This window comes from Tympanuchus pallidicinctus, unplaced genomic scaffold (genome assembly GCF_026119805.1).
Source record: "Tympanuchus pallidicinctus isolate F22 unplaced genomic scaffold, pur_lepc_1.0 scaffold2, whole genome shotgun sequence".
Classification (NCBI taxonomy): domain Eukaryota; kingdom Metazoa; phylum Chordata; class Aves; order Galliformes; family Phasianidae; genus Tympanuchus; species Tympanuchus pallidicinctus.
Window position 1 is genome coordinate 40,499,090 of NW_026294721.1, and position 15,224 is coordinate 40,514,313.

The 15,224-nt window shown below is 45.3% G+C and overlaps 1 protein-coding gene across 3 annotated transcripts in view; it reads left to right on the plus strand.

The window, feature by feature from the left end:
• The window catches only part of SEPTIN11 (septin 11), a 50,100-nt gene that overhangs the window by 11,570 nt on the left and 23,306 nt on the right, over positions 1-15,224 (plus strand). For all 3 annotated transcript variants that reach the window (XM_052682275.1, XM_052682277.1, XM_052682276.1), the window contains exons 2-3: positions 9,614-9,728; positions 12,993-13,188. In XM_052682275.1, the coding sequence (XP_052538235.1) occupies positions 9,614-9,728; positions 12,993-13,188 (311 nt within the window). The remainder of the gene's footprint in view (positions 1-9,613; positions 9,729-12,992; positions 13,189-15,224) is intronic.

A 15,224-nucleotide genomic window follows, 5' to 3' on the forward strand; every position in this document is an offset into this window, starting at 1 on the left:
CCTGTGGTGGTCTGGGGCCAGAGCCCAATAGTAGAATTCAGAAGAGAAATAGTGTGATTTGGTGCAACACCTGAACCTCCAAAGCTTGCTAGGACAAGATTTCAGGGGAGAGACTGCAGCCCTTGGAGTTTGATTCCTGTGCGTGAACTCTGTCCTGGTTCTGGTAGGTACAAATGCAGGAATGTCTTCACTGGGAGAGAAGCCAGCCATTGAAATGGCCCTGTGCCAGCCTTGTCCCCCTTCTGCATCCATCTTGGTTGCTCTGAACTGCCACTATTTCCAGATAACGGGGAAGGAAGAAAAGGCTAACTCTGCAGGCTGGTGTTTTACTGAGAAAGACGCATGTGGGAAATGTGGGCAGATTTTTCACAGGGAATGATTTATGCCAATTCTGCATCTGGTTTTATTTGTGTTATTAGGATTAAGCTAATAAATGTGCTTGAAGTTGTAGATTATGGGAAATTGTTATTTGTCAGCACTGTACTGCCCAGAAGATACCCCTGATCTATGTATGAGTATGCAATTGCTTGCTCTAGCCAGCCCTAGGGAGCCTGGATACAGGAATGCTGTTGCAGAAGAGAACAGTGGTTTCATAATGAAGTACCACCACTGAAGGACCCCATTCATCTGTTTGTTCTTCAGAGGTATGCTGTTAGATTTTTTTTTTTTTTTAAAGCATCAGCTTGTCAACAGTTTTTTAAGCATCCAAACCTGTGTATGTATATTCTTGGAGACTGCAGGCTGAAGTGGAGGGTGATGTGGGCTCTGTTTTGAGCCTGGCTGCTTAAAAATGTGATGTCTTAGTGGGAAGCCTGGCAGCAAGTTTGAGCTCTGGCAAGGAAGGGGGAGAGGAGAGAGAGAGAGAGAGAGCAGGGGAGAAGGATAAAGGTCACGAGCTTTAGCCAAGGCCCTAACTTGTGTTAGTCAATGGAACCAAACCTTTTAGTCATTGCCAGATCTGTTTTCAGCACTCAAGTCAGGTGGGTGTGTAGCCACAGCTGTGAAATGATAGGTTTGTCTGAGCTCGTGTGTTTTTCTGAGAAGTTATGGCCTGGATTTCCTCCAGTCTCAGGTAGGCTTCATTATTTCAGTTGCACAGTAGTTGTTCCTGTCTGACTACTGGTAAAGGAACAGGAAAATTAAGGCAAATCATGTGGCTGTTTATCCCAAATGCTGTGAAGTTATCTGCTTTTCCAGGTCTTTTCTCCAGGATCTTTTTTTTTTTTTTTACCTCCAAGGCATCTCGTACAAAGACGAGGATGTTGTTTTCACTCCATGTTATGTGATTGTAGCTTTCAGAAGTGAAGTTCTGTGGCCGCCCTAAAACGTGGCTTTTCCTGCTGAGAAATATCTTGCTTACTTATAAGCTGCATTAGGGAATTGCCGTCAAGTAATTAAGGAAATCATCACGGGCTGTTTATAAGATGACGAGGTGATTACAGGAATTGAAGCTGCTGGTATGACCTGAGCTTGGCCTGATGCTTGCACAGTCCTGCAATTGCTGAAAGCTACAAGCTCAGGTACAGGTATGAGCAATGCAGATACTGCATGCCCTTGCTGAAGGGGCGTCCAGCAGTCTCAGGGCTGTGCCAGCAACGTGCCTTGAGCCCCCTGCTTCTTGCCAGCTCCAGTGCTGGAGAAGTGCTCACATGGCACTGGGCTTGATGCATCTTAGAGCTGTGGTGTGGCCTCATTGCTTTCATAATGTATTCCCAGTTGCATGAATTGAACTACTTATTTAATTCTGCCTCAGTCAAAGAGGTGTTTGGAAAATAGGTCCTTGTAAAAGAAACTTGTGTGTCAAACTTAATGCTGGTATCATTGCCTGTAAGTGGGGAGGATCCATATTCTCAGGCTGGTCTCCTGCAGAAAACACCATTCTGACTTTAGGGTGTCTGCCTGAGCCTCCTTTGCAGGGCACTTGAGGGTGGTGTGGAAAAGAGAGAAGACAGCTTGCTGTTAGTCTTCTCTGAGAAAGGTGTGAAATTTCTATAAAAACAATGCTGCTACTTTCCTAATCCATTTAGAGGGAATCAGCAGAAATGCTCAACTCCAGAAGAGAGGTTAACTGTGCTTGGTAGGAGGCTTGTGAGGCCTGGGCTGCAGTGGGGGCTTGCTGTTTGAAGTCGTGATCAGCTAGAATGCAAAGAGAGAGCTTTTTTTCCCCTCTTTATTGGGGACTAAGGAGAGGGTGCATGAAAGAGATGGGCCAGAGCAGGGCTCTCTGTGTATACAGGAACTGGTGCAGCTCTTTGGGATGGAAGGCTTCTCTCTACCACAAGCTCAGGACTGGAGCTTGAGAAGCTCATCCTTGGATTCCTTGTGACTGGAGAGTTAATCCTCTCCTCTGGTGCTATGAGTGTTTGTTTAGCCTGCTCTCTTACAATGCATTTCTGGAGTTCAAAAAGTTGGAGTATATGTTGGGCAATTGCCGGTGTCCTGTCCAGGGATTCTTTATGACTTGGAGTATCCCCAGCGTTGCAGCAGTCATCAAATGCCTCTGTGGTCCTGCCTCTTTGCAAGTGATGAATGTGGAGATGACTGTGGGAACGTTCCTGTCTGCAACCCACGTGTGAGAAAAATGTTTTGTCTTGTGCTTCCCAGCAAGCCCAGAAATGTAAATTCTGGGGCTGTCTATCAGTGCAGCCAGACACAAGGAGAAGAAAAGGCCTGGTGTAAAGTAGCCTTGCAGTCCCACCTCCTCCTCGTGATATTAGCGTTATGGCTGTGCCACAGGCCTGGGCCAGATCTACTTTCCTCTGGAAGATCTTTAAAAAAATGTTAATTGGATGAAGACAAAACACAGCCTTCTGAGGCAGCCACGGAAATTTGGAATTAATGAGGTAGAGGGAAGGAAGTGCTTCAGCCAAAATGGGGAATTGCTCCTTGAAGCATGTCCTACTTATGAAAATCTTTCCCTGTTTAAAGACAGGAAAGCGAAGACATGCTGAAGTCAAGCAGGAAAAATTGTTTCTGTTGAGAGCTTTAAGAGCAATGTTTCAAACCTGTCAGCTAAATAGTTCAATTCCTCTACATGCAGATCCGGATCAACTTAACTTCATTTTTTTTCCTGCTGAAAAAAGCAAATTGTATGCTAATGTGAACAGCATTATCTGTGACCCTCTATATTCCCTGATTGCTGACCTCTTTTTAGTGATTCTTTTTAAAGGCTTATGTGATGCCCTCTAATAGCTTCCTGGGCCATAAAAGGCAATGCATATTCTCATTTTGCTATTTTAAAGCAGGAATAAAGGCCATGCCTTCACATCCCGAAGTTGCCTTCCTCTTGGTTTGAATGAACAACTTCAAATCTGATTTTGCTGCTTGGTTGTCATATTGATTACTTGATCAGTAATGTTCAAGTACACACGTTGCCAGTGAGTATAAAAATACAAAGTCATCCAAAGCTGAGGTGTTTTATCTCTTTTTTTTTTTTTTTTTTTTTTTTTTTTTTTTTTTTTAATTGTGTATCTTTAGTGGCATGTGTGCCTGTGGGATATGGTCTTAAGAAGAGCTGGTCAAAGCCAGCTCTTTCAATTCAGTCCTGGTAGGCAAATGAGTCCTTTTAAAAAGTCTCTGCTTCGTTTAGGTCCTCCAGTAACTACAAACCCAGTACAAGTTATTGATGCGCCAATGTGAATTTACGGAGCTGAATGATTACTTAGTTTGAAGTTGAGACCCATTCATACTCGTGTTGGGGTACCTGTGCTATGAAGAAATCATATGGTATGCATGTATGTCAGCAATGTCCTAGGACTTTGGTGTGAGAATTACTGTGATAGATTCAAATTATTCAGTCCAGGATTAAGAGAACTAATGAATATGCAGTCTGGAGCCTTGATACACTCTGCTCTGTGGGCTGTGCTTGGTAATTGGGTCTCAGCAGAGAGCTGTAGCACTGCTTTTTGGTGCCTACACACAGGGCAGTGCTGTGCTGTCCCTCTGCCTCCAACCAAGTTGGTGAAGCACAGCATTAATGCGAATCCTGCTGATAGATCCCAGAGCTCATTAATTATCCTGAGCATGATATAGGGCACTTCTCAGTTCTGGAGCCTGCTAAATGGGAGCTGACAAAACATGCCCCAAATGTGCAGTTGCAGTATTGCAGGGCAGAAAACATGGCATTAAGGGGTGGTAAGCAAGCCTGCACCACCTGAGAAGGAGAACTGCTGCTTTGTGTGTGGAGTGGCCTTTAATTTGATTCAGGTATTGGAACAGTGCTGCTTTGTTACAGGTTTATAAGAAAATCCCATGGGCTGCCTTTCTTTCTGAAAGGCTCTGTGTTTTGCTCCAATGATGTTGATGCAGCTAGCAAGGCCAGGGTTTGGAGAAGCCTGGAGAATTTTGGAAGAAAACATGGCAATGGGCTCCGGGGCTGCACTGCCAGGTTTACACCCTCTGTGCTCTGCTGTGCCTGGGATTGTGTCCCAACAAACTCCCTGTTAGTGGGCCCCGTGTGAGTCCTGCTGGGATCGTGGGTCATACTTCTCTGTGTCGTGCCTCGTATTGTGCTGTGCCTCTAGCTGTTAGCAAAGGCTACATCCACTTATTCAACAGCCTGTGATGCAGCTGTTTCAGTGCTATTTTAAGTGCATGGCAGTGGAATACAGGAAGAAATGGCTGTTATTTTCTTCCTCTCTGCTGTCTTGCTGGACTCCATCTGCGATGATGTGGGATTCTGTAGTGAAAGAGGTGTGGGGAGGTTGGGGGAGGGGGGAAGAAAACTTAGCTAATACCTACATAGCATCTTCCCTCTGCATGTGCTGCCTCAAAAGACAAACTGTGGGGAAATGAGAATAAATTAGGAGCAGTTTCGGGAATGAGTGAGTGGGGTCTCAGCCTGAGGAGAATGGCAGTGACTGTAACATTTAATTTATCAGGTTGATGTAGACAGTGAGAAAGGCTGTTAGCTGCATGTTGTCCTCCTGTCAGGAGTGCTGGGCTGGGGGAGTTGAGAGCATCTGGTTCTCATTGGGCACTGCCTTTACTTGGTCTTCATTCTTGTTTGTGACATTATGTCTTCCCCCTCCCTTCCTCCTTCCTTTCCTTCCTCAATCCTTTTTTTTTTTTTTTTCTTCCAGTGAGTTTACAAGTCTTGCTGGAATGCACATATGGTCCTTATCATCCCCAAAGTCCAGCTTTTTTTCCCTCCTGGTTAGCAGTTTGTGACATCAGGGGCTGCTAGAGGCATTAGTCACTTTTACTCCAAATAGAAAAGTTAGTGGTTCTTGGAAACGTATGGAGGAAAATGTCTTTTATGTCAGCCCTTGGCTCAAATGCAGCCGTTACTGCTCTGAGTCTGTGCTGACCTTTAGCCAAACATTTTGCCTGGAAGATAAATGTTCTTTCCTACTCCCTGCAGCCACTTTGGAATTGTTGGATTTCGCTGACTTCCCTCTTCCCAGAGGAATGTGGCTGTATCCTTTTACCTATCCTCATGCTCTGCTGTGCCAATGGAAGCTGCTCTGCTGGCCACAGGCACTTGGTGCTGGGCCTGGGGAAGCCAGACTCTTCTGCTACCCTGATTTTCAAGGATTAAAAGGATGTAACGGCACGTTCAGGGTGAGCCTTAGTGTTCCCCATGCCCTCTCTAGTTATTGAGCTATTTCTGGGCAAAAGTCAGGGAGCTATGGCAGCACTGTGAGCACTGGCCATCCAGCTTGCCTCCCTCTGATGGATCTTCATGGTTTACTTGGCGTAATAATCCACAGAACGAGTGGATGTCTTCTGCAGTGGTCTGCTCCTTATGCAAGGAAAAAAGACCTCCCAGCCTCCAGTAGCTTGCATACATCTGCCCCAGCTGGCAGCCAGGCGTGGAGACAGGAACTCCCCCTCTTAGGCTGGTGACACTGATGGTTATCCTGCCTAAAACAACAACAGGCCTTCCTTTCGTGATTAATGGACTGATTTCCATGGTCTGCGTTCTTGCACCATGAATGTGCTATGGCGGGGGGAGGGTTGTTTCCTTTTGTTTTCCCCAGTGTTATGTGTGAGTTTCCTCATCTAAGAATTAAGGGCTCAGTCGTCACTTCAGCCCGTGCAAGGAAAGAAGAGGAGGTCACAAGCAACTCCAACAGTGAGCTTGACTTTGGTGCAGACTTGGGAATGCTTCATATCCTATTGGCTTTAACATGGGGAAAGGGTCTGATAGATCTGCCTTGTCCCTAGTGCTCTTTGCTTCTGTGCTACTACTTCTTGCTCAGCTCGTCTGTTGAGGTCCCTGGCTTCGGATGCAACTGAGATTACTTAAAGTGCCAGAACCTGTGCCTGGTAACAGGGCAAAAATGTGGCTGGCCTGTGCTGCTGACAACAATAAAAGCTTTCAGAATTTCTCAAAGGTTCCTCTGAAGTCGTGTGGCCTCCAATAACTAAACACTCGCTTCATATTTGTGGTCTAGCTCCATGTTTTGCATACCAGAATTTTTCCCCTCTTGAATTGGAGGCTCATTTTTGTTTTCTTTAACTCTTGGGAGGCCATGTGAAGCTGACCCCCAGATGCCAGAAGCAGTGGGACAGGAGGGGATGAGGGGGATATTTTGCTGGCAGAATTAAAGCAGAAGGGGCTCAGCCAGAAGGCTGTCGGGGCTGAGGGAACAGCTGCTGTGGTTCGGGGCTGAGTGAGGAGACCAGGGCAGTAACTACAGATTTCTTTCTGGTCTCATGCTCTGCAAGTCTCTGGGAGATACTTCTTTCTGTATCTTAGCTTGCTGACCAGGCACCTTCTCAAGCATAAGGAAGTACTCTGCTTTGCACTGCACCTCCAGAAGTGGCCCTCTTCTAATCCTGCAGCCCACCTTCTCCCTAGCTGCAGGCATGCTGTTGCTGTCTCCAGTGAGAAAAAATAGGTTTATTTCCCTTTATTCCTGTTAGCTCTGCCAAGCCACAGCGGCTTAGAAGGAATGAGCCACTTCTATCCTTGCACACGCCTCATCAGCCAAATTGTTTTACAGAGCTTCACTGAATTACATCCAGACAAGCCCAGAGCATCCGTTACGGCACTGCTTGACCTATAAAGCCGTTACCACCAGGAGCCATGTGTGAAGAAAACCAGATCCAGTGCAGAGTTAGCAGGGCTCTGAGCCCACAGTCTTTCTTGTCATTCTGCAAGGAACGTCTATTTTTCCTTACAGCTAAGGGTGTTGGGAGATGGGGTACAGGCAATTCATCTCTTCAGAACATCTGCAATATGATCGCTGATCCAAGAAATATTAACTGTTAAATGAGCTGTAGGTCACACTGCAGAGAAAAGTGCTCAGTATCTGTCCCAATAAACAAGCATGTATTTATTGTGCTATAGCTTTTGTAGGGCTGGCATATGGTTTTAGATGTTCTAAAATTCCTTTCCGGTCACATAGATAGTATATGAAGAGGGAGGGAAGATTTTTTGCCCTGTAAAGTGGGAGTCTATAGAAACAGGACTTTGTCCTAAGGAAATTTCAACCTAAAAACTGCATTTAGGATGTCTTAAAGTCTCCTGGCTTCTGACACTGTCCAGGCGTTCACCCAAGTCTGTCTAGGTCTGTGGTGCTCTCTGTGGAGGTCTGCAGAGCAGTGGTTTTCCCCAGGCTGATCTTGTTCATGCCTTCAGAGATTGCAGGCTGGGAGGGATTATTCTTGTAGAGCTTGCAAGAGATTGGTGCTTCCACATTCAATGGTGTGTCTGGGCATTATTACTAAGGCACCATCAGGACTGCACTGTGGGCTGAGGGGCAGTGGAAGGGTTGGTTTGATCCAGGAGTGTGTTTAGATGCAGTGTGGAGGAAAGAGAGGTCTTGTGCTGAGTTATGTGAGTCTCCAAAGGGAAAAATGAGGAATTCCCTTGGTGGGCAGAGTGATGGTGTGCCTTTCTCCTCTGGGTGGAATGCCCTCTGCCTTCCTGTGGCAGGTGGAGTACATTGGGCCCCAGAGTACTGCTCATCTGCCTTCACGTGTACATCTTGGGCCCTGGGCTCAACTCTGGGCAAAAGATCCTTTGCTTATGGCAGCGTTCCTCTTCCTATTGACTGTAGGCACCCAGTTAGCAGCGGGGTGACTCACTTGAGAACGCAGCCTGCTGCCTCTCCTTGATGGCTGTCACAGCAACTCACAGCCTGAGCACGGTGACCATCTGATTTAACGTCTTGTTGTTTTTTAAACACTTCTTTCTTGCCAGACTGAATGCATGAATCACTTGCCTGTTCTGCTAATTATATGCTGAGCAGCCATACTTTTTGGTCTCCAGCAGAGGTTTGTTTCCACGTTGGTACCTCTGAGCTCGTGTGCCACTTGGGCTTCCACTTCTTTCAGATCTTCCTGAACCTCTAGAGCCCTGGGGGCTGCTGGGCAGCTGTATGAGCTCAGCCCAATGTGTTCAGGCTAATTGGTGGTGACAAAAGCAAAAAGGTGATTGCAGAAGTGGTTTTGGCCATGGGAAGATTCATGCTGATAATTGCAAACAATAAAAGGTGCTAATTGTCATACAAAGGTGAAAATGTTCAGCCTCTGCCATGAGAGAGGAGAGAGATTAATTCAGCCCAGCAGCCTCAAATTGTCCAGCATGTTCCATGGAGTGTGTAATAGGGGTATTGTGTTAAGCAGGGCTACATCTGTGTCAGTGGGCTGCTGGGGTCCCCCTGAGCACTTGCAAATTGCTGAGCTCTCCTTGCAGTGAACAAATCCTCCTTTCTGTATCCCTACTACTCAGTGAAGTGTGCTGCTATTTGGAGACCACTGCAGGGACATGGAGATGTGGGCTTCTTTCATCTCTGCCCACACCTTGGGCTCCAGGCATTTTCCTGAGGGTTTTGCTGTTCCAGGCAGATAACAGACTACAGTTTTGCCTCCTGTTATGTGGCGCAGCTTGTAGAAAAAAATACCCAGTATTGAAAATGCAGGTACTGGTTTTGTTGATGTTTGCTGCTTGCAGGAAAAAAAAAAAAAAAAACACGCAATCAAAAAACCATGTAGCAAAAATAACTGACACAGATGCAGGAGATGAGTCTAACTCCCATTCCTGCTGAGTAACTGATGATGAGGCAGTACTTGCTTTCCCAAAATATATCAGGGAAAGAGATACCAGTACTGCGCAGAGGGATGTTTCACACCCACCAGTTTCTGCAGAGCCTATGAGTCACGGGCACCCAATGCTTTCTGGGATCTGCCCCAAACTCCCTTCACTTAACCATAAACCCAAGCCCACTGGTGTTTTAAAAATACTTGTGTTACAAATGTTTAATTTAACCCATTCATAGCATGCCTAAATCCCAGAGTCTCCTTCTGTGAACAAGCTTTTCCAGAAAATCACTGTTGTGGGTCAGTAAAAGAGATGATGTTGGTAACAAGATGCTGAAGCCTCAGAAACAGTATTTGGGTGTTGGTAGTTGGCTACACCCAGTTCATCAGTCACGGGCATGGAAAAGCAGTCTTGAAAGTGCTTGCATGCCTTAGTGTTGGGGACAGTTAGCTCTGGAACCCCATAGTGGAGAGCTGGGTACAAGTGCAGAGAGCTCATATGGTTAGACAAACCTGAGATGAAACTGTTGTCTCCTGAAAACTTCTGAGTCACCCTGATGTGTGTTGGATGTGACCTGCTACTCAGCCTCCCTGTTACATGTCTTTCTTCTTGCCCTTACAGAATGATGACCTTAGGAACCTGTCCCTGTCTGGCCATGTGGGCTTTGACAGCCTCCCTGATCAGCTGGTTAACAAGTCAACGTCACAGGGCTTCTGCTTCAACATCCTCTGTGTGGGTAAGTTGTTTCACATTATGGGTTCCATGCAAGTCCACAAGTTAGCATCTTATCCAAAGGGTAAGATCTGAGCCACTATTGACCTTAGTGGCAGGGAAGTGACAGCTTATTTCTAGAGCTGCTCTAGGCTAGGAACTGGTATTCCACTTCTCCTTTTTCCTTGCTGTCCCTTGATTTGAGATTTTTGAATTCAAAGGTGTTCAAGGTGTTGATGGTCCTGGGATCCTGCTTTTCCCAAAGGCTGCCGTAAGAAAAATAAGTTGATTTGGGAATTGAATGAATATTTGGAAGAATGTTAATGTAATTTAAATTTAGGCACAGAGGCTGCTGCTCAGTGAATGGCATTTCTTTTCTTCCAGGCTTTGCTTGCCTACCTTGTTATATTCTTAGTTTTTCCAGTTGGAAACAATGTTGTTTTTAGACTCCAAATGATGTATCAAGTACAAAGTCTGTCACTTATTCTCTGCTGCATTTAATCTGGGTGCTGCGAGTTGGTTTTGTAGCCTGAGTTACTGTGTAATTTTACCCAAATTTTTCAGAAGTGCAATATGGGGAGGTACCAGATTCTTTTGAATATGGAGAGGTGCTGACTGTCTCTATACTTTATAGCTATTATACAGAGAGAAATCCATTGCTCAGCCCTAGGGAGCTGTGTGCTAAAACATCACTGACCTAGCGGTGGACACCTTCAGGATATCTCCTGTGATTGAGGTTTATGAATACTTAAAAATGCTGTCTTTTACTGTTAGCTTCACAAAACACTCCACAGAAAACATCTTTTCATCCACTGTTTACTTAATGCTTAAGGAGGGCATATTGTCCCTTCTAATAGGGGGGATCCAGAGAGGTTGTGGATGTTGCCTAGAGAGGCTGTGGGTGCCCCATCCCTGGAGGGTTTCAGGGCCAGGTTGGATGGGACCCTGGGCAGCCTGATACTTAATCTAGCAATTGGCAACCCTGCCTGGTTAGGTGTTTGGAATGTGATGATCCTTGAGGTCCCTTCCAACTCAAGCCATTCTATGATTCTGTGTTTTTAATAAATTAATTAACTAGGAATAAACCACAGCCCTCTGTGATGTTCTGTGGCAAGATGAGACTTTGTCTGCAGAGCAGGATAAATCATCTGAAAAAATCTGGCAAATGAACTCATTTCCTCTTCATAGCTTTGTGCAGTGAAGAATGAGATAAGAGTAGTATACTTGTTTGTGCTCAGTGTATCAGCCATCACATGGCTCTTCTAGCAGCATGAAACCATTTAAAATTCAGCAGGGAATATCTAGATTAGCAGGCAGCTCTTTGATCAAAATGGCATAAATTAATTGCCTTTTTCTCTTGCAGTAAATATTCCTCTCTTAGCATGACTTGATACATTTCCATTAGCAGCAATTTGCTCCAAATCTTCTCTTATAAAATGTGCTGATCAACCATTTTTAGCTCCAGATTAAAATTTCACACAAGTTCCTGCAGTTGTTCAAAGAGGAGAAACTTTCTCCTTAAAACAAAACTTTTCAAATTGTGTTTTCAGAAAGGACACCATCGACTTTGACACAGTAATGTGAAGCTTTTAGTTGCAGTGTGCATGACTGAAATGCTGCAATGCTGATCGAGCAGAGCATTCAGCAGTGCTGCTTTCATATCAGGAGCTCACTATAATGCATAGCTGCTGACTGTTTCTGTGGACACAAATACCGCATGGTTTGCTGAGGTCTTTGAAGTGGGGCTTCTGCACATTTTGAGTGAGAGGTCCTAGAAGAGTGCAGACAGCCCAGAGAGATGCTTGGGAGCCATCCCAGATGCAGGCTCTCTTCTCCCCCTTTATTTTCTGCATTGGTGAATCAATCACTTCAATTTAAGATTTTTCAGGGCAGTGGGGAATCTTGTTCACAAGCGAGTAGTTTGCCTAAATGCTAACTGTAGTGCAACAATGAACGTGGTTTGGATTTCTTCAGAAGAGATGCAGCTTGGCATTTCTGTCACTTCTGTTATTAAAAATTATGTGGAGAGGAAATTTTACTGAAAACTTGGCTTGTTTGTGGTATGACCTTGAGATACTTCCTCAGCCCACCCCCTGCTCACAGCATGGGCAGCAGTAGCAGTTGGAGAGGGTAACACTAAGCAAACACTTCTGACTTAAAAATGGGATTTAGGCTAATGCTTTCATCAGTGTTACTAATTGCACCGAGGCAGTTTTAAAAGTTGGTATTTATGTAGTATGCTATTTCAGATGTTATTATTTTTTATTTTTTAAATTTTATGTACTTCTCTCAAGTCTTCATTACCCAAATTGCATTTTTTTTTTTTTTTTTTTAATTTTTTTGTAGTTCTCTTGAAAAACAAATAGAAATGATTTTGAGAGGGAAAAAAAGAAGGGCATAAAACCACAAAGAACTGAATGCCTCCTTGAGAATCAAGCTTAGAGTTGAGAGAAGTTAGTTTGCTTCTGTAAAAAAAACAAAAACCAAAAAACCCAGCAGAACGAGGACTTGACCAACAATGTTACAAAGAGAATTAAGTATTTCTCAAGTAAGAATGCTTCATGCTGCTTCATCTTTGTGCTGTCAAGCAGGAGTGCGCCTAAAGCTCTGGTCAGGTCATAACAGTGTAAAAACAACAAGTAACAGCTGAGCTCCACCGAGAGCAAACGCTTCCTTGGGAAAGGAATGATTATCTGTCTTACCCGCCATGCCAGTGTAGCAAGTCCAGTAACTGACTTCTGGTAGCAGCAGGCATTTGCTGGAAGGAGTCCTTTTCCTTTTTTATGCCAAGGGCCTCGCTCAGCAAATGTCTAAGTGACTGTTCTTAAAACGGTCTCTTTTTTTCCTTTTGCTGTTTCTAGCTCAGCCTGGCTCTCTACCTGCAGGTGATAGTTTTTAGCTCAGAAGGCATTTGGTTTATCTTATGCCTGTCAGAGCAGAAGCTTTTGCCTGACAGGAGCTTGTTTTGGATTCGCTGGTGCATGGTGCTTTGATCAGGGACGTCTGCAGGATGCGCTGCACAGACCTGGCCAGTCTGACCTGCAGAGGCCAAAGCTGCTGTCACCTCATGTTGTCCACAAAGTCTCTTGTTCAGTCCAGGGGTATTGGTAGAGACTGAGTCTGTCTCAAAAGACATCTGTTCCTCCAGGGATTATTTTACTTGGCTGTATGTACATAGCCTAATTCCACTAGTGGAAAAGCAGGGTAACTCCTTAACCTGGTGAATGTGCCTGAGGATGAGATTGAGATAGGAGATGGCACCATTCTGACTCTGTTTTTATCTGCTCAGGTGAAACTGGCATCGGCAAGTCAACGCTGATGGACACTCTGTTCAATACAAAGTTTGAAAGTGAGCCTGCTACACACAATGAGCCTGGTGTGAGATTGAAAGCCAGGAGTTACGAGCTCCAGGAGAGTAATGTCCGTCTGAAGCTGACCATTGTTGACACGGTTGGATTTGGAGATCAAATTAACAAAGATGACAGGTAAATTTATTTCTGCTGGGAGAAGGAGTCCTGGTGCTGATGTGCTCTGAGATCAGAAAGTCTCAATCCTGTGTGGGGAACAGGGTAGGTCCCCTGTTGTTCTGGGGATACTATGTGATTCTAGTGTGACAGCTGGCACTGCTGACCTTGAGAGGCGGGTAGAAGTGGCGAGAAACTGAAGAAGTAAAAGGATCAAGTAGAGGGTTACAAAGCTGGAACTACGTTTCTGCCGGCCTTATCGTAGCATCACTAAGGTTGGAAAAGACCTCTAAGATCATCCAGTCCAACCCATCACCAGCAAGTCCGCTAAACCGTGTCCCTCAGTGGCACATCTACACATTTAATGAACACCTCCAGGGATGGTGGCTCCACTGTCTCCCTGGGCAGCCTGTTCCAATGCATTACCGCTTTTTCTAAGATGAAGTTTTTCCTAATATCCAACATGAATCACCACTGGCAAAACTTAAAGCCATTCTGTCTTATCCTGTCACTGTAACCTGGGAGAAGCTTACCCTACCTTACCTCAACCTCTTATGTTATTGTAGAGCGCTCAGGTCTCCTCTGAGCCTCTTCTCTAGACTGAACAACCACAGTTCCCTCAGCCACTCTCCATAAGGCTTGTGTTTCAGGTTCTTCGCAGCTTCATTCCCCTTCTCTGGTCACGCTCCAGGGCCTCAATATCTTTCTTGTAGTGGAGGGCTCAAAACTGAACGTGGTGCTAGAGGTGTGGGCCCCATCAGCTCCAAGAACAGAAGGGTGATCACTTTCCAAGTCCTGCTGACTACACTATTTCTGACACCAACCAGGATGCTGTTGGCTTCTTGTCCACCTGAGCATATTGCTGGCTCATGTTCAACTGGTTGTTGACTAATAGCCCCAGATTCTTTTCTTCCACTCAACTTTCCAGGCACTGCCATATGCCTGTAGTGATGCATGGAGTTAGTTTTTGTAGCCAAAATGCACTTGGTCTTTATGATACTCATGCAATTGGCCTCAGCCCATCTATCCAGCCTATCCAGATCCCTCTTTAGAGCCTTGCTACCCTAAGGCAGATCAACACTTCCTCCCAACTTGGTGTGTTCTACAGACTTACTGAGGATGCACTCATTCCTCTCATTCATAACATCAATAAAGATATTGAACAGACTGGCCACAATACTGACTCCTGAGGAAAATACTGATGACTGGTCTCCAACTAGATTTAACTGCACTCACCACCACTCTCTGGGCCTGGCCACACAGCTTAGATTTTACTTAGAGAAGAGTATACCTGCTCAAGCCATGGGCTGCCAGCTTCTCCAGGAGAATGCTGTGGGAGATAAAGGCTTTACTAAAGTCTAGGTAGGTTACCTTCACAGCCTTTCCCTTGTTCAATGGGAAAGATCACCTGGTCGTGGAAGGAGATCAGGTTGCTCAAACAGGACCTGCCCTTCATAACCCCATGCTGTCTGGGCCTGATTCCCTGCTTGTCCTACACATGCTCTGTGATTCACTCAAGATGATTTGCTCTGTGACCTTCCCTGATACTGAGATCAAACTGACAGACCAGTAGTTCTATGGATCTTCCCTCTTACCCTTCTTGTAAATGGGTGTCATAGTAGCGACATAGTCTCCTGTCACCTAGATCCTCCCTGTTTGACAAGGACTGCTGATAAATGATGGAAAGCAGCTTGGTGAGCACTTCTGCCAGCTCCCTCAGTACCTGTGGATAAAATGCATCCTGACCCATCAACATCCTCATTTGCCTGTCCCTCAAGTTCCTGACCCTCATTTCTATAGTGGAAGGGCACCTGAAAGGGTGAAGTGAGCATGGAGGGTGTTTGCCTTCCACTAAGGAAGATCTAATTCTAAGATCTAAGGAGAGAGCTATTTTTATTCCTCCCTGTCTCTTAGGTCTCCTTCTCCCTGATGGCAAGAGGATAAGGGACCCTCTGCTACTTGCAAATGTCCTTATTGGTACTTTTCTTGCAGGGATGGCAATGTTTCCCTCCACCATGAATGTTTCCATTCATCTCCCTTTCACACTCCCTGATATC